This window comes from Bolinopsis microptera, chromosome 6 (genome assembly GCF_026151205.1).
Source record: "Bolinopsis microptera isolate Bmic1 chromosome 6, MBARI_Bmic_1.0, whole genome shotgun sequence".
Classification (NCBI taxonomy): domain Eukaryota; kingdom Metazoa; phylum Ctenophora; class Tentaculata; order Lobata; family Bolinopsidae; genus Bolinopsis; species Bolinopsis microptera.
In genome coordinates, this window is record NC_087077.1 from 6926370 (window position 1) to 6949574 (window position 23205).

At 37.4% G+C, this 23205-nt stretch overlaps 5 protein-coding genes across 9 annotated transcripts in view; 2 read left to right on the forward strand and 3 right to left on the reverse strand.

The window, feature by feature from the left end:
* The window catches only part of LOC134816498 (cilia- and flagella-associated protein 57-like), a 70190-nt gene extending 61016 nt beyond the window's left edge, over positions 1-9174 (forward strand). For 2 of the 4 annotated variants that reach the window (XM_063825359.1, XM_063825360.1), the window contains 8 exons: positions 195-451; positions 584-749; positions 5255-5581; positions 5760-7259; positions 7523-7669; positions 7853-7918; positions 8393-8437; positions 8649-9174. In XM_063825359.1, coding sequence (XP_063681429.1) covers positions 195-451; positions 584-749; positions 5255-5581; positions 5760-7259; positions 7523-7669; positions 7853-7918; positions 8393-8437; positions 8649-8858 — 2718 coding nt within the window. In that variant the 3' untranslated portion in view covers positions 8859-9174. The remainder of the gene's footprint in view (positions 1-194; positions 452-583; positions 750-5254; positions 5582-5759; positions 7260-7522; positions 7670-7852; positions 7919-8392; positions 8438-8648) is intronic. The other 2 variants (XM_063825361.1, XM_063825362.1) reach the window with 1 other exon arrangement.
* Positions 1-23205, reverse strand: part of LOC134816726 (arginine and glutamate-rich protein 1-A-like) — a 1122901-nt gene that overhangs the window by 714788 nt on the left and 384908 nt on the right. The window lies entirely within an intron of this gene.
* LOC134816502 (cell surface glycoprotein 1-like) overlaps positions 1-23205 on the reverse strand; it is a 79089-nt gene that overhangs the window by 16213 nt on the left and 39671 nt on the right. The gene's annotated exons all lie outside the window — the stretch shown is intronic.
* The window catches only part of LOC134816501 (synaptic vesicle 2-related protein-like), a 47240-nt gene continuing 33249 nt past the window's right edge, over positions 9215-23205 (reverse strand). The window contains exons 7-9 of the mRNA XM_063825364.1: positions 12169-12315; positions 11577-11645; positions 9215-11224 (exon numbers count right to left, since the gene is read on the reverse strand). Of these exons, the coding sequence (XP_063681434.1) occupies positions 10497-11224; positions 11577-11645; positions 12169-12315 (944 nt within the window). The 3' untranslated portion in view covers positions 9215-10496. The remainder of the gene's footprint in view (positions 11225-11576; positions 11646-12168; positions 12316-23205) is intronic.
* Positions 19932-22363, forward strand: LOC134817199 (plasminogen-like). The gene is made up of 6 exons (XM_063826339.1): positions 19932-20612; positions 20810-20945; positions 21126-21179; positions 21318-21406; positions 21766-21885; positions 22023-22363. Exons 1-6 carry the CDS (start codon positions 20543-20545, stop codon positions 22136-22138), a joined length of 585 nt encoding a protein of 194 aa, XP_063682409.1. The 5' UTR covers positions 19932-20542; the 3' UTR covers positions 22139-22363.

Consider the following 23205-nt stretch of genomic DNA (forward strand, 5'->3'; position numbering starts at 1 on the left):
TAGCTAATGGGTACCCAGGGAAGCCCATCACGCAAGAACAGCAGATTCTACAATGCCCGATCTAGGTGGTCGACATAGTCCACAATCCATATACATCGGGAAAAGAACATATTTTAGGGAATCGTGGACAACATAACTGTTGTAAAGCAAGAAGATAATTTAAGTGGAGTTTTTACTAACAGAACTTTGCCCAGGGTGCGCTACACGAGATAATGCATATGACCATCAGTCCGTCTGAAGAGACCATCATCGCCGGAACTCGCAACAACCAGCTCTACACCATTGGACTGACTGGAGCAGAGATCTCTAAAGGAGAGCAGTCTCTGTTTGAGACCCTGTCTCAGCCTTTCCATTACGATCAGATAACTGGTCTAGATGTGTGTATCAGGAAGCCGCTTGTCTCTACTTGCTCACTCGATAGGACTGTGAGGATTTGGAATTACGAGAACAAGTAAGTAGCTCATCAGAAATTGATAATTTTTATTGCCGCTTTTAATTATTTACAAGAGTGGATCATTGCAAATCGCACTTTGTTGAACACTGTTATATTGGTACATGATAATAAGGAGGGAAACATTTACAGTTCTCTGGACCTGACAAAGGAATTCCAAGAGGAAGCATTCAGTGTCGCCCTGCATCCATCTGGACTGTACGTTCTAGTTGGGTTCAGTGACAAACTCCGACTTATGAACATCCTCATCGACGATATTCAACCTTTCAAAGAGTTCACTATTCGTGGCTGTCGCGAGGTATGTGGTTCTTAATCATGTTTATTGTCCTGTTGTGTAGTGTGTACTCATTTTTATGGGAATTATACCTTATTGAGAAAAACTGGTTCAGGTAATTAAATAGTTCAAAATGGTGATCAAATCCCAAATAATCAAAACATCAAAGAAGTTCATTATTACTGTACGCTTTAAGAGTTCATCGGATCAAGATACTGGATGTGCCCATTTTATAGTCTTGATTTGTTTGTACATTTTTATGTCACTGACGACTTTAACATCTCAATTAACAAAAAACTAATTTTTTCAAATATTTAAATTGTCCACCTAATTATAATAGCTAGTAACTCAATCTCTTATGATCGGAATGAGTACAAAGTCAGTGACTGATCAATGGTATCAAGTCTGTGATTCAACTCTTTCAGTATCTTGTTGTCAAGATGTCTCTCTAACTTTTCAAATTTCTTGGCCAAACCTTCAACCGTCTCCTCAATGACGCTTACTTTGTCTCTATCACAAACGGGATCAAATGAAACTATCTGAGGTGAATCCATTCTGATCGCATCATTGAATTCACCCATCCGTTTGCTTGGAATTGTGCGCTCGTACTCCATGATGAATCTGCCGCGCTCGATTCGCGCATATAACTCCGCCGTCTCAAAGATTCTAGAGTAGCTGTCAGCCATCAGAGCAATCAATAAGTTGAGAACAATGACCGATGAGACCACGATCCATCCCATGGAGAGAATCATCCACCAAATTTTTACGGAGCTGTCGTCGACCCCTTTATCATAGTCGTAATCAATCAAAACCATTCTGAGAACTAGGAACATTCCTTCGTACCAGCTATCATTAGTGTACGTGGTTTTCAGGAAGACACAGAAAGCTGGAATGTAGAGAGCTATAAACATGGTTGCTATGGTGCTGAGATCCTTGCCACAGTACCTCATGTACACAACGAAGGGGCCTACTTTTTTTGTTATCTGCAGTTTAAAGAAGCAGGTAATCCACAGTGCCATGATGGAAATGGCTCCGTAAATGTCCACCCAAGTGACGTAACTAGTTGGTCCTTTCCAGGGTCGTTCAGCTTCGTTCATCTGTCCCAACACGTTGGGATCTGTGTGGAGGTTGCCAAAGATTGAGCAGGAAATGTTGAGAATCAGGTATATCATGAGCAGGTTGTCCACCACAAAGTCAAGCAATACAGCTGGAGAAGACTTGACGTCGTCAAATATCGTGATCTGTTTCCGGCCATACTTCCTTGTCAAGAACAGGTCCATTCTTTTACCTTTGAAGTGGAGATTAGAGAGTTCCTGTTGATATGTGGTCTCAAACAGATCATTTAGGAACGCAGTGTATCCGTACCTCTGACGAAGAAGGCTGATATTCTGCCTTGATCTCCAGACATATGCCCCAGTTGATGCAATGAGCATCAACAAGTAAAACCCATCACCAAACGTGAACTTGAAATCGCTCTTCAGGAAATCCCTGTAGTCCATAACATAAAGCAAGCTCCAAATAAACAGGTACAGCCCCACAAATGACAGTTTGATGTTTGCCCGAGCTTTTCCGTACATCTCCCACTTAGCAGCTGTGAGCCTCTCAAACATTGGATGCTCAATGAGGCCCATGTTAGACAGCCAGACCAGGTAGTGGTAGAAGGAGGTGTTGGTGTCAGGGCAACTTCCCAGCATCCTATCCAGTTTGTAGTACCGTTCACCCTGGTATAAATCCTCCGTTACAAACTGGTTGAACACTTCTCTTGTGATTGTCGGCATGGTATAAGCTATTCTCATCGCACCCATGATACCGGATTTGTCCTCAATGCAAGGATTTGCCCCTTCTTCCAATAGAAAAGCTGAGATTTCAGAGTGGGAATAGTAGGATGATATTACGATTGGGGTATGATAATTCTCGTCAGGACAGTCAATACTTGCTCCGTAATCCAGCAGCATTTTCATGGCATCAAGGCAGCCATACTGGGCGGCAATATGAATAGCTTGGCGCCCGAGTTCACCTGAGGCATGGTTAATAAAAGCACCATTCCTAATCAGGATGTTAATAGTGTCTGTGTTGTTTATCATTACTGCGTAGAAAAGGGGTGTGTATCCTCTGGAATCCTCTAAGTTTAAATCATAGCCGCTATCTATCATCCAATTCAAAGTGCTTCGGTTGCAATACTGAGCTGCCAAATGAATTATACCTTGTCCCAGTTCATCTTTCTCCTCTGGGTCAACTATGTCAAGAATGTTTTGTAGTCTTGATTCGTCGTACTCGATCGGAACGAATTCTTCTGTGTACATTCCTATGCCTTGCTCTGCTGCCATTTGATCGAGATACCTGAAAGCTGCGTGAGGGTCTGGCGTGTCGTCGCTGACAAACTTTGGAATTCCTGTGATTGGGTGTCTTCTATCGTCTATGTCTTTCAGAATGTCCCCAAACATCGAGTAGGCCTTCCCAAGAACAGCTTGACCTCCCTTTTGTTTGATTCCGGTTGCCGTATCCCTCAGTTTCCTCCAAACTATCAACCGAGCGTCGTCTATTGCATCACCCGTGTCTTCGACTCCATCGGAAATTTTCAGACACAAAATATCCAATTTAACCCTGATCTGTCCTTGTAATGTTGACGTGTCTCTCTCGGGGAGTCTTTGTTTGAATCTATTCTGTTTTCCCTTCTTCAAGATGTATTCTTCATTCATCTCCACCAGTTTCCGGAACCGCACCAACGGTTCGTATGCGTAAATGGAATTTTCTCGATCAACAGGAACTCTGACAGATTCATCGTCGCTGGAACACAGAGATACCTCATCCATCTCAATGTTTGTTCTCTCGTTAAACCTATCACGTGCATTTATTGTGTCTACAACTTCTTCCATAAAGTTCTCAACAAGGCGAGTAACTCGAGTTTGGTTTCTCTCCAACAATTTGGCTAAAGTCTGTCTTCGTGTGAGCCTGGGTGATTCTTTACTTGACTGTGGTTTGTCATCTTGTTTGGAAGTGTCCTTCGATGGACCAGGTTTAATCTCCTCCGTAGATTTCATACTTTCCTTAGGCTTTTCATTTGAAGGTCCCTGGTCTTGTTCAGAGGGAGTTGATTGGGGTGGAGGAAATATTGCCGAGGAAGCCGGTGTTGGAATTGGGTTTCGTTTGGGTTTCTTGCCTGAATCATCCTTCTTTCTACGTCGAGTCGGTATTGCAGGGGGAAGTGGAGGACCCTCATCTTCCCCTGGGCCTGGCATTCCACTATTCAGAAATCAGGGAGTCAGCTGATTGCTGAATGAAATTATCGAGTCAGCGAAATTTGAGCAAAAACACGGCTAAATCAATGCGTATTAGCGGAATATAAAAGTCAAGAGAAATTATTGCATTATCAAATTATAATTAAAAAAGATAGCAATTTAACTGGCATCAATTTTAGGGCTGGCAACTCAAAAGCTAAACTTCAAACGCACCGGTGTGTCACACTAATTCATTGTCATTGGGTAATGAGTATTTGGCTTAGTTTCTACACCGCAAATAGAAAATTTCTATAAGTCACGTGGCTCTCTAAGGAAATACAAAATTTATGCAGGCTACACGGCGCTATACCTGAAGCCTAGTAAACTCCTTTTTCAGGTCTTACTTTGTAGTAGGATCACTTATTAAACAAAATCTAATAAAAAGGGCCAAGATAATGAACGACTGCAAAAAAATGTAAGCGCTCGCATTCGGTTTGATCCCGGTCAACGAGGCCAATGTTTTTTATTGACGAAGCGTGTTATAAATACTAATATCTATAAATTCCTGAATACTAATATGTGTAATTAGTTCACCACAATTGAATTTTACAATTTGTCAGTCCAGAACAAAACCAACAATGCATCATGAATTGTTTGTTAATTGATTGATACCAGAATATTTAAGGATGTATTTGACACAATAACTTAACAAAAACTCGAACTATAACGGATATTTCCACAAATGTTAGGCTTAAAACTTTAAAAGTAAATCAATTACCTTTGTAAACCTTTCATTAGATTACAAAATTGCCAATAGCCTTGAAATGATTTGTACTGTTTCATAACATAATGAGGTTAAATAACTAATACCATTACTAAACATCATAGAAAAATTCACTAACAAAGTGTATTATTGGTTTAAAAAAGTACAAACTAGGTTAAAAGATAATTGGTCAGTATGGTGGTGGAAGTGCCAGTGGTTAACCACTGCTAAGCTATTTCAAGAAAATGGGTGAATTAACTTAAGAGTCCATTATTCAGCATTCTATTCAAATCTGGGATTATCGATTAATGCATTAAGAAAAAAGTCATAATATACTAATATGATTAAAGAATTTTGACATAATCAGTCAACAATATCATATTTTTATTCCTTCGATAAAATACATTTCTCGTGGTGGCTGGTGCTGATAAACAACAATATAATATATAAATTCGGCTTTAAAATAGTAAAACTAAATTAAGCGTATTTGAGAACTTGAAATGGAAGATTCTCCAGGTACCTGATTTACTAAATTTGTACCATTTCAGTGCCAGTTCAGTAACGGAGGACACTTGTTCGCAGCCGTGCACGGCAACGTTATTCAACTCTACGCTACCTACACCTTCGAGAACGTGGGCAACCTCAAGGGCCACAACGGCAAAGTGCGCAGCATCGTCTGGTCGCAGGACGACAGCAAGATCATTTCTTGTGGTGTTGACGGTGCGGTCTACGAATGGAGTGTGTACACGAGCAAGCGTGAGGGTGAGAGTGTTCTGAAGACATGTTCCTACACTTGTGCTGCTGTCTCGCCCGAGGGAGGCACTACTTTTGCTGTTGGTTCTGATAAGACACTCAAAGAGATTTCTGACTCCCAGGTAAATGGAATGTCTTTAAATTTTTCGATAGAACTGTAATAATGATATCTCGTGGTATCTGAAATTATCTCATTTTCAACATTGATGACTTCTATTTATTGTAAATCTAACTACATAAAAAGATTCTGTTCAATTTTATACCCTTTTTAATTTATCTAACCCAGTAAACTATTCCCAGATACAAAGAGAAGTTCCCGCTGCTGACACTGTTCTAACTCAAGTCGCCATATCACGGTCCGGTCGCATGCTCTTCGTGGGTACTGCTCAGGGTTCTATCAGAGCCATGAAGTTCCCTCTCACTGTACCAGGAGAATGGACTGAACATCAGTGCCATGCTTCTTCTATCACTAAAATGAGGATATCATACGATGACGGGTTCCTCTTTACTGTTGGAGAGGATGCTTGTCTATACACCTTCAAGATCATGGACAAAGAGGGCCGTGGTCTGAAAGCGAAGGATATTACTTACGCTGAGGAGATTTTAATTTCTAAGTCTGATCTTCAAGAGAAAGACACTGCGATGAAAGAGTTGAAGACCCGTGTTTATGAGTTGAACATGGAGAATGAATATCAGCTTAGGTTGAAGGATATGAACCATCACGAGAAGACTAAAGAGCTCACTGAGAAGTTCATCCAGGAAATGGAATCATTGAAAACAAAGAACCAAGTTTTGAAAACTGACAAGGACAAAGAAGAAGCTAAGCATGAGGAGGAGAGACAGGAGCTGATTGAGCGACAACATCAAGAGCTCCAGGATCTTGAGTCAGCTAACAATCAGAAACTAATGGCAGAATACGAGAAATACCAGGAATTGCAAGCCAAGAGTCAGAGAATGCAGGAAGAGTATGAACGTCAACTTTCTGCCAAGTCCGAGTCACACAAGCAGGCCCTTCGCGAGCAAACGGAACAGTATGAGACAAAACTTCATGAGAAGATTGGACAATTGGAAGCTGCTCACGACGAAATGAGGCAGACTATGAGGATACACGAGGAAACGAAGAAACAGATCGAAGAAGATGCGGATCGTGAAATTCTGGATATAAAGAACATGTACGAAAGAAGATTGAGGGAAGAAAAGGAGGGTAACATGCGACTCACCGGGGAAACTGGCATCATGAAGAAGAAGTTCAAGTCTCAAGAACAAGAGATTGAGGCTCTGAAATCAGATATTAATAACCTGAATACTGAGAAGAACAAATTGAATGGTGTGATCAAATCTCTTGAGAAGGATATTTTGGGACTGAAGAAAGAAATCCAAGAACGTGACGAAACTATCCAGGACAAAGAAAAGAGGATCTATGATTTGAAGAAGAAGAACCAAGAGCTCGAGAAATTCAAATTTGTCTTGGACTACAAGATTCGAGAACTGAAGAAGCAGATTGAGCCACGTGAAAATGATATCAAGGCAATGAAAGATCAGATCCAGGAAATGGACACAGAGCTTGAAAGATACAACAAGAATAATACTGCTCTTGATCTGAAGATTGAAGAATCCAAACAGAAGCTGAAGGCTAATAAAGAAGAGATGGCAGTACAGAGACAGAAAGTTCATGATATGGAAGCTGAGCTCAAGAGGTTCAGAACTGATGTCAGCAATTGTGTTCAGTACATCCAAGATCCACAGAAACTGAAGACTAAGATTGTGGAATTAAACAAGAAATACGTCCAGAGTGAACAGGTATTGTTCTTTCCGTGCTGATTGTTTTCTTCAAATCGATTAATATTACAGTAAAACCCCGATTTACTGCAGTATGTAACAATACACCACTTATTCTCAAAGAACCTTCCAGCTAAATCCATAAAACAATAATGCAGCGCGTTTGTTTTGTTACCATGGTCATGGCACATTACTTTTTTTGAAATTTGTTTGTACGGCGGACGTCACAAATTTGAAATATGATAACTTTATAATCATGTTTGTTTTACACGCACCTTTTATAGGCAGTTGAAGCTGCTGGTATGGATGTGGACATCCAGAAAGAGTACGCTCGACAGAGAGATCACTTGGAACGAAGTGTGGCCTCATTCAGAAAGAAACTTACCAAAGATCAGCAAATTCATAGAGCTGACAACGTCAGAATCATGCAGGTGTGTGCAATTGTTTATATTGTTGTTCATGGTTTCAATTTTTTCGTCATCATTTTGATCATTTCATTAAAGCTCTCAAAGCTCTTGATAATACAGTCTAAAAGAATCGGTAATTTTCTAAAATGACTCTTGTTATTGTTAATAAATTTATGTTTATATTCAAAACAAGCATTTGTTTTTCAGGAGAATGTGTCTCTTATCAAAGAAATCAATGATCTTCGCCGCGAACTGAAAATAGCTAGAACTCAGGTAACCGCATTATTTCATTTTATTCGGTTTTGAAGCTAGTGACGATATTATTTTCTTTGGGAAGAATCAGAGCGCAACAAAAACTAGCAAATTTTAACGTCGCGCGCGTCTAAAGTATACATTTTCAGCGTACTATGTGCGCGTTGTCATAGCAACCAGAGTTTTCCTTCACCAAACAAATCGTCATAACACGGTTTTGAATTATCTGAAGAAATGCCATATATCGGCTGAAGCATTCAAATAAAACACAGCTGACTGATCGAATGCACCTGCTGGAGTTTTAACAGCATTCTAGAGACTTGTGGAATGACTCCTTTGCACAAACCACAGTTACAAGCCACGTTCGTCGATTAAAGCGGCCATTATCGAATTACTGGTTTTATAAGTTAGACTGTGCCATGAATTCTTAGCGAACCGCATTGAACGAAACCAAATTAATTTCCTAATGTGTTTGTACTAACCACGTATCAACAGATATCATCCCTAAAATATGCTCTGAATTTGGATCAGAACAAGAAGGTCTGATTTGTATAAAACTGTGTCGTGCACATTTTTCTAAGTCATATGTATATTGTATAGTGTGAACGTGTCTGTAAACTGAAATTTAATATTTTGATTCATAATTCTTTACACGCCATCGATCGAGTTTATTACGGATGAGCAACTGCTTGATACCGATTATGAGAAAAATAATTATTGAAATCCAATTATTTAACACCACGAATCCCAGGTTCACGACTTGGAAGCAAACAGCAATGTCTTGAAGAAAGGAGCCCTACCAATCGGCCCTATAATATCTCCTGAAGAGCTTGACCAGACGAAGAAAATAGTCGACATTCAGAAGTCCGAGATAAAGAGACTGAGAGATGAGTTGAGGCACTCAATTAACAGACCACTGTCAAATGGACAAAGACTACCGCCACTCGAAGTGGCACAATGAGTCGTTTGATTAATATGTGAATTTAAGTTATTTGTTTTTGAAGTGGTAACATTAGATAAAGTGTAACTTACATGGACCATCAGTGTTAAAAACATTTGACTCCAAACATTGTGGGTCAGGTGCCTTGAGGTTTGTTGTGATGGGTAGTTCTTTTATTTCCACAAATGTTGAGTTAACGAGATGAACGTTGTTCCGGGATACAATGTATAAAATGTAAATATGAAGAGTTTTTATGATATTATCGTAGATTTTGCTCTATTTTTTATGTTTATATGAAATTCCTTTAGATAAATCAATTAATGAAATTTTAACTGAATCCACGCCCTTTTATGACCAAGAAATAAAAAACAAAACTTTGAAAGAAATAGTTCAATACTTGAATTCTACAAATAATTGGAATAATAGCCACACAAAAATATAATAATCCAAAAATAAAACATACACTTCAATAAAATGAGCTAGATAATTAACGTATTTAACTGCGGTATTCCCTCGTATTGTAAGGAAATTTGTATTGCGAGGAAATTTGTATTGTAAGAATATTTTATGTTTTAGTTTCCCAGATGCACTATAGTTAATATTTGCTGCACCACGACCTAGACACGTAAGGATCGCTGGTTTTACCAATTTGAGGGAACGACACTGCCCAACTACGATGTAATATTGTACCAACAAAAAAATACTTTAAAAAAGTAAATACAGACTAAATATAAATGAAACAGTGCAAATGCAATGTGTTCATTCCTCGTTACAATAACGAAATTGATAGTACATACATAGTTCACTAACTGTCTTCAGACTCAATGAGATTTAATCCTAGAAATTTTAAACAAAACCTCAACTAGTAATGTACTCATTGTCAAAGATTAAAATAAATAAATGTTACTACGTTAATATGATCACTGCTCTACATATGGAATCGTTCACATAATATTATGTAAGTTAGCCTCTTGGGGTAGTCGTATGCTAGACGCTAGTGTAATATGCAATGTAAACTGCCATGAATTACGGATTGGGGTTGTAAAATTGCTTACATAATATTTGAACGATCCCATGTGAAGATAATATCTTCATATGGGATCGTTAATATTATGAAAATATTGACAATATAAATTAATAATTATACGATAGTGTTATAAGTAGTAAGTATTAATGCAAAATTTACAGAAAATTCCATCAAATAACTTTTAAAGAAGCTCTGATTGGAAACAACTTAAAATATAGCCTTCACAAATTAAAGTACAGTTACTGGCAAAGAAAATTTTAATAATTCAAAACAATCGAGAAATTTGTTGAGAATGCGACAATAAAGAATTTTAAAGAAGTCCCATAAATAAATTAACTTGTTGCACAGCAACATACACAAGTAAATGATTCTCAGATTCTGGTAATATTTCTTTAATATAATATGTTCAAAAACAGTCTAGATCCACGATATAATACAAGCAACACTATCCTTCCTACCTCTACATTAACCTGTTAACCATTCAAACAAATCTCAAATCTGCGATGGATGACAACCTCCACTTCATGCGAGTATGACACAAGTTTGTTGGAACACGTGACACCGATTAACCAATCAACATGCATCAGCGCCCAATCATATTCATTATGCTATCACGTGACCACAAATTGTGTTCAGATATGGGAGTCCTGCAAAGTAGCGTAAGTTAGCCCGGCTTGTTGTTCTCTCGTATCTTGTAGAACTTGGTTTCTTGTCTCTTTCTTCAACAGGAAGGTAGCCGCCAACAGTATAAACCCTAATGCAATAAAAGTCCCCAGACTTCCTCGAATATCCTTTGCATCCAAAGTTTCGACGACGAAAGTACCAGAAGCAGCTCCCAGTTTTCCGAGAGCATTCAGTGTGCCAACCGCTGTGTTTCGGATATAAGTGGGATAACTTTCGGGAGTGTAGATCCATAAGATCTGGTTGAAGGTGGTGGATGAAATGATCATTGCCCCAAGGGCCATGTAAAGAAACCAGGTGCCCCAGCAGGGTAACGCTAGGCAGAAACAAATGATTTGTGCGAACGCTGTGACGACGAATGCTTTCCTTCGTCCCAGTTTCTCAACCAAAACAGTACCCAATAAGAACCCGGGAACCGAAAGCAGGGCTGAAACAAGAAGAATTTCATAATCACCCTGGGTAAGAACTTCACAGCCCTTAGCATTAGTTTCACTCCCGAGGAATGAAGAAGCGGAGCAGTAGTTGTTTAGAAGAACATCTGGCAGAAGGATGACAATAGAAAATACGTGATACATGTTAATGAAGAAAATGAGGATCAGAATTAAGGAGTGTCGTAGTAATTCTGGGGCAAAAACTGAGGACATTTTTCCACGTTCCTCGAGAGTAACTCTCAGCTCTCCTGAAATAAATATCAGTGATTGGGAGGGTACATACATCTGTGTGTCAAAGTATACAAAGGATGTAGTATGGTCTAAGTATTCAATGGGTGTATTAACGAGGCTAATTTCAGATCAACTCCCCTGCCATTTCTTTTACTGATTAGCCTTTTAAAAGCTTACGCGCATAAGATATAAACGCGCGTGCTGCGCGACTAACACCACTAATTTGTGGTTTGGCTTTTGCGCCTATATACCCTGAACATTATCGGATCGATTAACATCGATACATATTCATGCTGAGTGAGCATTGAACAGTGGTGTGTAAAATGTATAATCAGTTGTATAATGTATGTGTTTGTCAATGGAACTCACCCTCAGGTAATTTGCGGCGATTACGACGACAGATCTTGGTGCAGACTTGGAGCGCTTTGTCGTGCTGACCTGAAATTATCTTTGCATAAGAGACATAATGACTTGCATCGGCTTGTCGTATTGGATTATCAGCTTACTATAACAACACTTGTTCTTGTCTTTGAATAATGGATCAGAGACATGAAAACGTTCTACGTTTCCATGATTGTGCGAAATCTAGGCAGCCCTAATTAAATGTTAAATCGCAGGAATATAATATGCTCCAGACTAATTTAGTCTGGAATCGAGTCATGTCGCCCACTCCTTTATTCAAAAGGCCAGGCAGAATGGCACTGTTTGAGGAAGAATCCATTAGCAATGGTAACTATTGCCATAGTTGTAGCATGCTTTGATTGTAAAGCTTTATGTTGCATTAAATCGAAATTGTCAGAGTTGGGACAAAGATTTCAATCCGATTAAGGTAACCACCAAAAAGCGTTAATTATGACGTCACAACCTCAACATTCTTCCATCTCCATGCTAAAAGTCAAGAAACATGAACGTTTTTTCTTCTAAACTAAACTTAAATTTTAGATTTTGCTTAAATACTCACCAGATATTGCGTAGTATCTAGCACTTTCGTCACAAAATGGTAGGAGGATGAGCGCAAATAAGCAGGGTACTACTGTTATCCCAACTTGTGCCCGCCAACCGTACTTTTTCATAACACTCATACCAACCACACATTCAAACACTGAACCTGGGGATAAAAGAGATATGAGGTAATGTCTGATCATGGTATACTGGGCGGGCCATAATTAACTTTATTCAAACCAGGGTACTCTAATTTGCTCCAATATGGCACCCCACCATGTATGCTTCTGTCATCTGTGTTACTTATTAATGAGCACTGTGACGTAAATGTGCGCACATTGCCTCAATTCTGGTCCAGACAGTACAACATAGTAGCCGGATTGCTTTTTAATATTTTGGATTTATAAGCCAAACGCTGTCACGTGTCAAAACGAGCTTAATTATGAGCACTTACTGTAAATATTTAAACCCATTTCATACACATGATGATACACAGTGGTCACATGGTACATTAAAATTAAATGCACAGGGGTCGGGGGAGCAAAAGTCAGTACACATACGTTGGGGATTATTTCTCAGTGACTGAGTTCCTGATTGAAATAATTTAAGTATGACTTGGTATTATCACTCATTTTTCGAATGAACGTTCATTTTCGCGGTTTTTAGATATTTTGACTGATAATAATTGGATTAAATTGTAATGCTTTGAGTTAAAAAAAAACACTTGTCTAGAAAAGTGGGAGCTCCAGCTACTCAGATGACCTAGATATCTAGCATGAAGAGCTTATTCATTACGCAGATCAGGTGATTGGGTTGACAGTGTCGTAGCACGCTATTACATGATTTCTCAACCAATTTTGCTAATGAGATAAACAAATTGCTTGATAACTTTGTCATTTTACATCCGTTTTACGCCATCGTTTTAGATCATAATCCGGATTTAATGACCTTTGCAATATGTTACAATGTAGTATCTAAAATGTTCGCAAACACGAGTATAAGTAATTCAATGTTGACTGGGTGTGGCCATAAAAATCGAATTTTAAAATTGTTCCGACGGAATCCTCGAATGAGTAGTTACAGTATACCATCTGCAAAGTTACAGGTCTATAAACTATAAAACATGGCCATGTCATAAGAGCTAACGTATGTGTACTGACTTTTGCCCTGTACATCCCTGTATTTATTACTCCTAGTATTTACCAGTTCTGTTTATGATGTTTATTGTATTTCCTGTTTGGATCAAGGTATAGCACTTTCTACTCAAATACCGGGTTCATATTATATATATAACAAAAGGTACATTAATGTATGAAAATGTTAGGTCTTATTTTATTAGAAAGATAAAGAGACAATATTTTGCTGCTATAATATTAGACACAATCCGCACTCCACAGCTGCTGCAAGACGTAGCGGAGAAGCTGGTAGACGGTGAGCAAGTAATGACAGAGCACGTCGACAGTGCAGAACACTGGAAGTTGTGGAGAAAGATGGTGAAGCACGGTATGGAAGAGTCGGGATACTATGACCTTATGACCTGGCCGTGTTCATGTTCTGTATGCTCAACTAGTATAGTTACTAGTCAGTCAATAGACCGGAACTCTGTAGTTTGGACAGATGATGGGACTCGGACAGTGTTGTAAACTGTACCAATCAGTTTTTCTAAAACGAACTTTGACCTTTTTTAAGATTTTGAGGGACTGTTTTTTATTCACGTGGAAATTGTAGCATCGTGTTAAGTGTAAACGTTCGGTACAAATGAGTTCTAGTTTTCTTATACTTTATAACTTTATAACTGCTTGCTTTTATTGATGTTGGTCGCAAATGTGCAAAAACCATTTAATTTTATGAACTTATTTCACTTGTTAGATTTTAAATTCCGCATATTGTTTCAACCAAATTTCACACATTCGGAGGCAGAACTGTGTCTGAAATGTATGTATATAATATAATGTAAACAACAGTCACATTCTTATGAAGCAGTTTGGAAACCAATTCCACCGCTAAGGATCAGTACATTGCACATAGAGATGTGCATTGTACATACTGATGAGCATCGAGCACGCACTTGGACTTTTCCTGAAGAGCTATTAAAAACGAAACAAAAACTGTGCTACCAATTTTTAACTCGTTCAAAAGGTGAGCCTAACATACCCAATATGTACCAGTAAGTAAGTTACAAGACAACAAACAGAATGTAATCCGAAAGTCATCTGAAAAAAGTGAAAAGTCATAACTATGATTCTTTGAGCTCAAATAAGTTTCATATGACTGTCGGACAATGACGAAAAAGTAGAATTACGTTATGCAAGTAATATGTGATAACATAATATATTTCTATGAGTTACTCCTTCGAATTGTGGTAAAGCTCAGCGACAAAGTCGCTAGTAAAGTCTGAAACACTTGAACTTGTATAGTGGCAGTCATTTTCGTTCAACTTCTGTTTTTTACCACTTTCTCGTCCGGCTTAGACTTAATTTAAAATATAGTATTTTTATTAGATTAAAACAAAAGGTTTATTTTTCTAGAGATGTAGGAACAGCATGTGCGCGAATGCATATTATTAGTAGTATGTATAATGTATAGGCAATCTCAAGACTCTAAGTGCAATACATTGATCCTTAGCGTGGGACATGGTGATTGGTGCAGAAACCCCCTTACGAGTAGACACCCTATTTAGGTGCCTGAAAGGGTACAGATTACAATGGTTGGTGTATGTATGGATATTGAATGTATCTCAACAATGGAGGAAATAAGGCCACACCTGATCTGAGTCTGTATTATTTGTAATGGTATTCTTAGTGAAAAATGTATACTGATCACGTGGCAGCAGCTATTGATGAGGTTATTTTGAGTGTTATAGGTGTAAATAGCACATGTATTCGACACGCTGGAGGTATTAATTAGGCTACCCCTCACTTACTGACTTACGCTCAGTTGTCAATTTCAAGAGAAGCATGTTAGTTGTATCTTGAAGAATGAAGATATCGTTTAAATAGTTATCATGAAATGATATCATGTATTGAAATATTGATGGAGAAGCGTGTCCAACTGCTTTAAAGGAGAGGAAACATTATGCGGCCGAACAAACAACGAGGATTGTGGCCACGATTGTTAACCTTACATTTTCATTCAATTAACTTATATATAAGGTAAATTGTATACGTAATTATTACATACATGAATTAAATGAAACTGCAATAGATTGCAGTTTCATTTAATTTTTGGATAGTTCAAAGGTTTGAACATTTCAAATTTAACTAGTTTAAATGGTGGTAGTTGTTTAGATCCTCACCGCAGCAAACCGACAATCATGAACTTTCTGAGTACACTAGCAATACTCCTCGTAACTACGACAGTATGCGATGGTAAGATAAATTGATGATATTATTTGTACTTCGGTTTTTCTGAAATTAATGTTTATTATTTTTAAATGAAATGTAAGTTATGCACGTCATGGTAAATGAAGTCACAGCTGTTTTACCTGTTTACCTTGATACTTTGGAACACGATTTATGCTTACTGATTAGAAAATATTGAATATTATGATTATTAGAAATCATCAATAAATAAAAATTGACCAAAATTGCCCAAAATAAATCACAACAAGCAATTATTTCAAGGCACAAGAAATAGGTTGTGGACCTGCTCGGCAACGACTATGAACTACATGGGGTGCACGTGTCTAGCGAGTCTTTTTAACGTGAGGAAATGTGGAGCAAACATTAGATACTGTGAGTAGAATTGTAGACAAGAAAAGTCAAGATAGTACAAGATAAGATCATCATCTGACAAGAATACTGAGTACTTACTTTCGTCTCACAGTAGATATTTTCAGCCCAGAACAAATGCGCCACATACAGTCATTACTGCAACACAATGACAGAGAGTAACAGAAAAAACAGGATGTGCTGTAAGGCGATTATGTGCTACCAGACGAGATCTTCTTGCTGATTTCATCGTTGTGAAAGCAGAAAAGATGGGTTTTTAGTACAAGCCTGCTCACAGTACTTTTTATCTTTTTTTGATTCATAAAATCTTATAAATCAAACAAATTAGCGACCAATGCAATAGTCTATATTCTACATATGCCAGTTGAACAATTTTTCTGAATGAATTATTACGGTTCTTTACTACCTTGCCGACGCTCGTATCTAAATCTTATCCTTGCCCGTATGTTACCCTTGTTGATTTTACTTTTAGCCGACCCTGACATATGGGGGTGATTTTATACCGCATAGCAAATGAAGCGGTATGCAGTACAATACAAAACAAGTCACAGTAGATGTTGGAAGGTGTATTAACACTTGCTTCCTGGATCTGGCTGTTCCTTAGTTTCCCTGGTCTGTTCTTGCCTTCTTCGAACTGTAAATGAGCCATGAGGCCAAGTATACGTTTTCGTGATAAACTGTAAAACGTCTCTATACCGGGTTTCTCACGGTATTAAGCGTTTCATAAACCTCATTAAGAGCCATATAATATACACGTATTGTGTCGTATTGTGATTGAATACAGCTCGATAAGTACTTACATCGCCCACCAAATACTATATGAACAACTTGGTTTGATTGTTGAGGAAAAGAAGAGGTCTGGTAATCCAGGTAGGCCGGTTTAGATTAGCACAATTGACGGTACAGAGAGGTTTTATTTATTACAAATGTGATTATCTTAACCCCACTGATTCATCATTGAAATCAATAAAATGATAGTACAGCAGGCTATCGTTTCGTCTTTCAATCTTGACTGTGCCATTGGTGCAGTTTCTGTGAAAATTGATCAGGCTGTATTGTAATTAGTTATGAAACTCTTATATCGTATGGTTAACGTTTTTCAGTTTCAGACCTTTCCACTTATTAATTCCTGATTACTAAAATCTGCCGCGATTTACTGAACTCCAATTACAAATATTGGTGATTTAAGTATTCTTAAAACGAAAAATTCACTAAGTTTTTTTTGAAAAGCATTTTTCTCCGCGTTTCATGCGATTTGATCACTTTTGGCGGAAAATTTTTTTTTGAATTTTCGAAATTTTTATAAGTCTCGAAAAAAAATGTAAGTGAAAAATTTTCAAAGTTTTTCTAAAAACTACTTTTCTCCGTGTTTTAAGCTATTCCGATCATTTTGAGCCAATAAAAAATTTTTAGAATTTTGCTAATTAGCTAATTGATAATTATCCAATTAAATGATTATCTGACGTAAAAATTGCTAGAACAAAAGTTTTTCTTCATGATAATCTGAACACACTCGATTGATCCGCAACCTTTTACGATGTTCACAACTAAAGATATTCGACAAACAAGAAAGGTGGTAAAAAGTGGTAAAGTGGCAAAAAGTGGCCTTAAGACACGTGGAAAAGTTTGGAAAAGTTGGTCAGCCATAAAGGACATCTATTAGGACTCAAAAACGTCAAAAATCCTTTGTAAGCTTTGTGTGTCGGCAGATCGATTTTTTCAGACGGATCTGTCTGTACTATAATATGTGATAACATAATATATTTCTATGAGTTACTCCTTCGAATTGTGGTAAAGCTCAGCGACAAAGTCGCTAGTAAAGTCTGAAACACTTGAACTTGTATAGTGGCAGTGATTTTCGTTCAACTTCTGTTTTTTACCACTTTCTCGTCCGGCTTAGACTTAATTTAAAATATAGTATTTTTATTAGAAGAAAACAAAAGGTTCGTTTTTCTAGAGATGTAGGAACAGCATGTGCGGGAATGCATATTATTAGTAGTATGTATAATGTATATGCAATCTCTAGACTCTAAGTGCAATACTTTGATCCTTAGCGTGGGACATGGTGCAGGAACTCCCTTACGAGTAGACACCCTATTTAGGTGCCTGAAAGGGTACAGATTACAATGGTTGGTGTATGTATGGATATTGAATGTATCTCAACAATGGAGGAAATAAGGCCACACCTGATCTGAGTCTGTATTATTTGTAATGGTATTCTTAGTGGGAAATGTATACTGATCACGTGGCAGCAGCTATTGATGAGGTTATTTTGAGTGTTATAGGTGTAAATAGCACATGTACTCGACACGCTGGAGGTATTAATGAGGCTACCCCTCACTTACTGACTTACGCTCAGTTGTCAATTTCAAGAGAAGCATGTTAGTTGTATCTTGAGGATATCGTTTAAATAGTTATCATGAAATGATATCATGTATTGAAATATTGATGGAGAAGCGTGTCCAACTGCTTTAAAGGAGAGGAAACATTATGCGGCCGAACAAACAACGAGGATTGTGGCCACGATTGTTAACCTTACATTTTCATTAAATTAACTTATATATAAGGTCAATTATATAATATGCAAATATTACATACATAAATTAGATGAAACTGCAATAGATAGCAGTTTCTTTTAATTTTCGGATAGTTCAAAGTTTTGAACATTTCAAATTTAACTAGTTTAAATGGTGGTAATTGTTTAGATCCTTACCGCAGCAAACCGACAATCATGAATTTTCTGAGTACACTAGCAATACTCCTCGTAACTACGACAGTATGCGATGGTAAGATAAATTTATATTATTTGTACTTCGGTTTTTCTGAAATTAATGCATATTATTTTTTAATGAAATGTAAGTTATGTACATGGTAAATGAAGTCACAGCTGTTTTACCTGTTTACCTTGATACTTTGAAACACGATTTATGCTTACTGATTAGAAAATATCAAATATTATGATTATTAGATATCATCAATAAATCAAAATTGACCAAAATTGCCCAAAATAAATCACAACAAGCAATTATTTCCAAGGCACAAGAAATAGGTTGTGGACCTGCTCGGCAACGACTATGAACTACATGGGGTGCACGTGTCTAGCGAGTCTTTTTAACGTGAGGAAATGTGGAGCAAACATTAGATACTGTGAGTAGGATTGTAGACAAGAAAAGTCAAGATAGTATAAGATAAGATCATCATCTGACAAGAATACTGAGTACTTTCGTCTCACAGTAGATATTTTCAGCCCAGAACAAATGTGCCACATACAGTCATTACTGCAACACAATGACGGAGAGTAACAGAAAAAACAGGATGTGTTGTAAGGCGATTATGTGCTATCAGACGAGATCTTCTTGCTGAGTTCATCGTTGTGAAAGCAGAAAAGATGGGTTTTTAGTACAAGCCTGTTCACAGTACTTTTTATCTTTTTTTGATTCATAAAATCTTATAAATCAAACAAATTAGTGATCGCTGTTTATTGTCTTTTATTGTCTACATAATATAATAAATAAATTGAAATTTAATAACACCGCTTTTAAGATAAAACTTACACTCAGCAGTGTTTGAACTAATCATCCCAGAAAATATCATGAATACTGAGCTAAAAGATAACTTATGCTTGAAAATATAACGTCAATACTAAAGCCCGAAAATGATAATTAAATTTATTATGCAAAGACCGAATATAAAGTATGACCAGAATAGTTATCGATAAAGTTTTTCAAGTTCATCTGGGGACAGTTTGAAAAGGTACGTTTTAAGAAAAGCTTTAAAACATTCCAAAGATTGAGCTGAGGTGATGGTAACAGGCAACATGATACAAGTTTGTTTAAAAATTATGATACAAGTTTGTTTAAAAATTATAACATGCGCTGAACATACAACTTTAAATAAGATATTTATAATAAATATACCAGAAATCCCAAATCTTACTATAAATTTAGCGATATGTATATCTGTTGCCATTTTACTGACACCACGACAGTCGCGACACCACGCGTCGCAATCACTTCTGTCCACGACACCACGACACCACGAAAATCACTTCTGTCTTCTGATTATCACCTCCGACGCTGATTTGAATTCCCGAATAGATTTCTTCGTCAGGTCTGTTCCACACCGTACACCCGGAATAAACCACCCAGATCTATCCAAATATTATCGGTTCTTTACCACCAGAGAAATGTTATGTTTCAATGGCGTGATCTTGGTTATTTAATGCTCTATAGAAAATAGGAAATCGTTAGTTTCTTTTCCTAGCCAGAATAAGCTAGATGTGCTCCTGAAGACGTTTAATGGGCTCATCTTTAGTATTTTACTAAACTTCTTACCAAAAACAAATTCTAATAAAATCAGAACTAAAGCACAATACGGTGAAATACCCCTGTGGTTTACCTGAAAATCATCTAAATGAAACAAGGACGAAGAATTGCTAAATGATTCGAGAATGTTCGCGTTTGTCACAAATCGAAGTGATATAATCATGTTAAACAAACTATTTTTGTCGAATCGCGCTTCAATCGATAAATTTTATTATTTTAATACCAGTTTGTTTCTTTTCGTTAAGTTTCAGATTTTTTATCTTATTAAGTGGTACAATTCCTGTCGAATCACGACATTGTTAACATTAGTGTTATAACTTTTCGCTGTATTTTTGGAATGCGTTATTCAGTTGTGGTCACATTGGCTGCAATACTCGTTTTTACAACTACAGCAACAAAAGCCTCTGGTAAGTCACCAGAAGAAAGCAACAGAATCAGAACTAGATAGATGATGTGGGGTCATGGGAGATCCTGAGCAGCAAAACTTATGGGAAATATTGTGATCATCACTCTTACGAGAGTAACTTCCAAATCTTATGGTTCATCCTTAAAGTTTTTGATCTTTCCATTCTGTTTATATCATATATGACTTATGAAACGTCAGATTGTATACAGCAAGGAGGAGACATGACCGGAGTCACATACAGAGGAACTCTAGCAGTCACCAAATCAGGACGATCTTGCCAGAAATGGGCGGCACAATCTCCCAACAGGCATAAGTTCACTGCTGGAAGGTCTAGGTAAGTGGCCTGATTTTGATTGGCTCATTTTTGGAAAATACAGTATTTAAAATCACATTATAATAGGAAATTTGTCAGTAATTTAACTAATTCTGGCGAACGAACTGACTATTTTTGTTGGAATTTTTAGTTTGTTGTAATTTAAAAATGTGGGTTCCTGTCATATCAACATATTTTCAGATTCCCTAATTATAATGGAGGTTTGGACGAAAACTTCTGTCGAAACCCAAGCGGGTACGTTTTCCACCAAATTTGTCCAAATCTTACTTAGTCGAATGAAATACAATTTTTTTCCCGAAAAGAACTACGTAAAATACTAAAATATGTATATTTATTATTACGATTCAATGACCTACAAAGCGCTTCCTTCAGACATACTGGTATATGGTGTTACAACGGCGAAGGCACTTTTCCAAGATGGGAGGACTGTGTGATGCCCCCACCATGCTGGGTGTTTTACTGTGAGATAATTTAATTTGTTTTCACGTCCCCAAATAGCTAATTATCATTCCCAAAGTAATGAACTATTCCCAATATTTTTCATCTGACTATGTAGGAGTCCTGAATTTACAAAGAAACCCGAGTTCGGATCTCCATACACCGTAGCCAACCCTCTGGTCCGCCATAAAATCAGAATGACATGCACGATCATGCCAAAAATCAAGTTTGATGGCGCTAAACTTTTAGCTATTACTCTACTGATTTTTTGAGCAACTATTTAATTTTATCCAAATCAGACACAATTATAGTAAATAATACAGAAAGGTCACAATATAGCCTAATTGAATCACTATGCCTTGGACCATATTTTATTTTTCAGCAAGACCAGATAATAGAATTGGAACTACGACATGCTCTGGAGTGGATATAAACGGAATGGGATGCTCTTGTCTAGCAAATTACTACAACATGAGAGATTGCGGATCAGGCCTTAGCTACGGTAGATATTGCAATAGTTTTCTCATAATTTAAATTGCGGTTTTGATTTTATGAATAATTCAACCACTTATAGTTATCGGGTAGCCAGACACATCTGAGCAATGAGAACCGTGATAAAAAGTGACAAAATCACTTCAGATCCTCAGAGATGTGCAACGTATAACCACCACTGTCTTAAGCTGAAAAGTGGCAAAAAGAAGGAGAAGACTTGTTGCAGAGCTATCTTGTGCTTCGGCAACAAACTGAACTGCTGAGTTTAGAACCTAAACACGACCGGATTGAAAATTTAGACATGAGAAAAGGAAGTAGTGTGTCTGATCACTCAGCTGTACTTGCTGAACTGGGGCTGAAATCAAAAATTCTTTTTTATATTACATAATAATACTTATCTGGAACTCCAGACAAATTAATTTTAATTTGGAACGTGGTCGGACAATTTTATTAAGATTCCAGGACGAATCGCGGACTATTTAACTTAATGTTATGATCCCCTTGATTAGCTCACATGAAAAATTGTATTTACTCAATTTTATCTTAAAATTACGTAAGAACCGTGTTTGTACTATGTTGTGAGACATCTTTACTCGCATAAAACATAACTTCTTGGATGGAGACGAAGATTTCAAAAAATAATCATTGAATTTTAGAAGACATAATGATGGATCTACTACAAAATAAGCACTATGGACTCCGGTCAAGGTTTGGTATCAAACCCAAAAAATAAAATTGTCCGCTTTCCTACAAAAAATTGTGGATACAAATCAATGGTTCGAATTCCGATTGAATATTATTGTGGCCTTAATAAGAAGGTCGATTTCTCGGTTATTTTTGAGCTTTCGTTCAGAAAATAATTCGGGGCCTTCAAAGGGGGGGTAACAAGAAAGCGTTACAAGTGTTACAAACCTTCTATAATACAAAATGTGTATCACCTCTTCAACCCGCCGAACATGTGCTTACCCTAAAAATGTAAACAAATGTGTTTCATCTCCTCAACCCGCCGAACATGTGCTCACTATTAAATTAAACAAATGTGTTTCACCTCCCCGCCAGTATCCACATCTATATTACTGTCCATTATGGCATCCCTCAAAAATCAGCGATATCAAAGGACTGGAGAGTGTACACTGTACAGAAAGCATTTACCGCCAGAATATCAGGAATGCGCGATCTCCACTACTGGGATCGCCTGGTCTATCTATCTCTGATGTCTCTTCAACGAAGGCGGGAGCGATCATTCTTCATATTATGCGGAAAATCCTCCACGGAAAGACCAGCAATGATCTGAACGTTCTATTTGTTTGGAAACCTTGAAGTAATTCCA

Bases quoted from the DNA above. Each gene is read 5' to 3' on its own strand.
- LOC134817199 (XM_063826339.1), top strand. From the start codon at position 20,543: ATGCGTTATTCAGTTGTGGTCACATTGGCTGCAATACTCGTTTTTACA. The intron at 20,946-21,125 runs GTAAGTGGCCTG...ACATATTTTCAG, and splicing joins TTCACTGCTGGAAGGTCTAG to ATTCCCTAATTATAATGGAG. The intron at 21,180-21,317 runs GTACGTTTTCCA...CGCTTCCTTCAG, and splicing joins TTCTGTCGAAACCCAAGCGG to ACATACTGGTATATGGTGTT.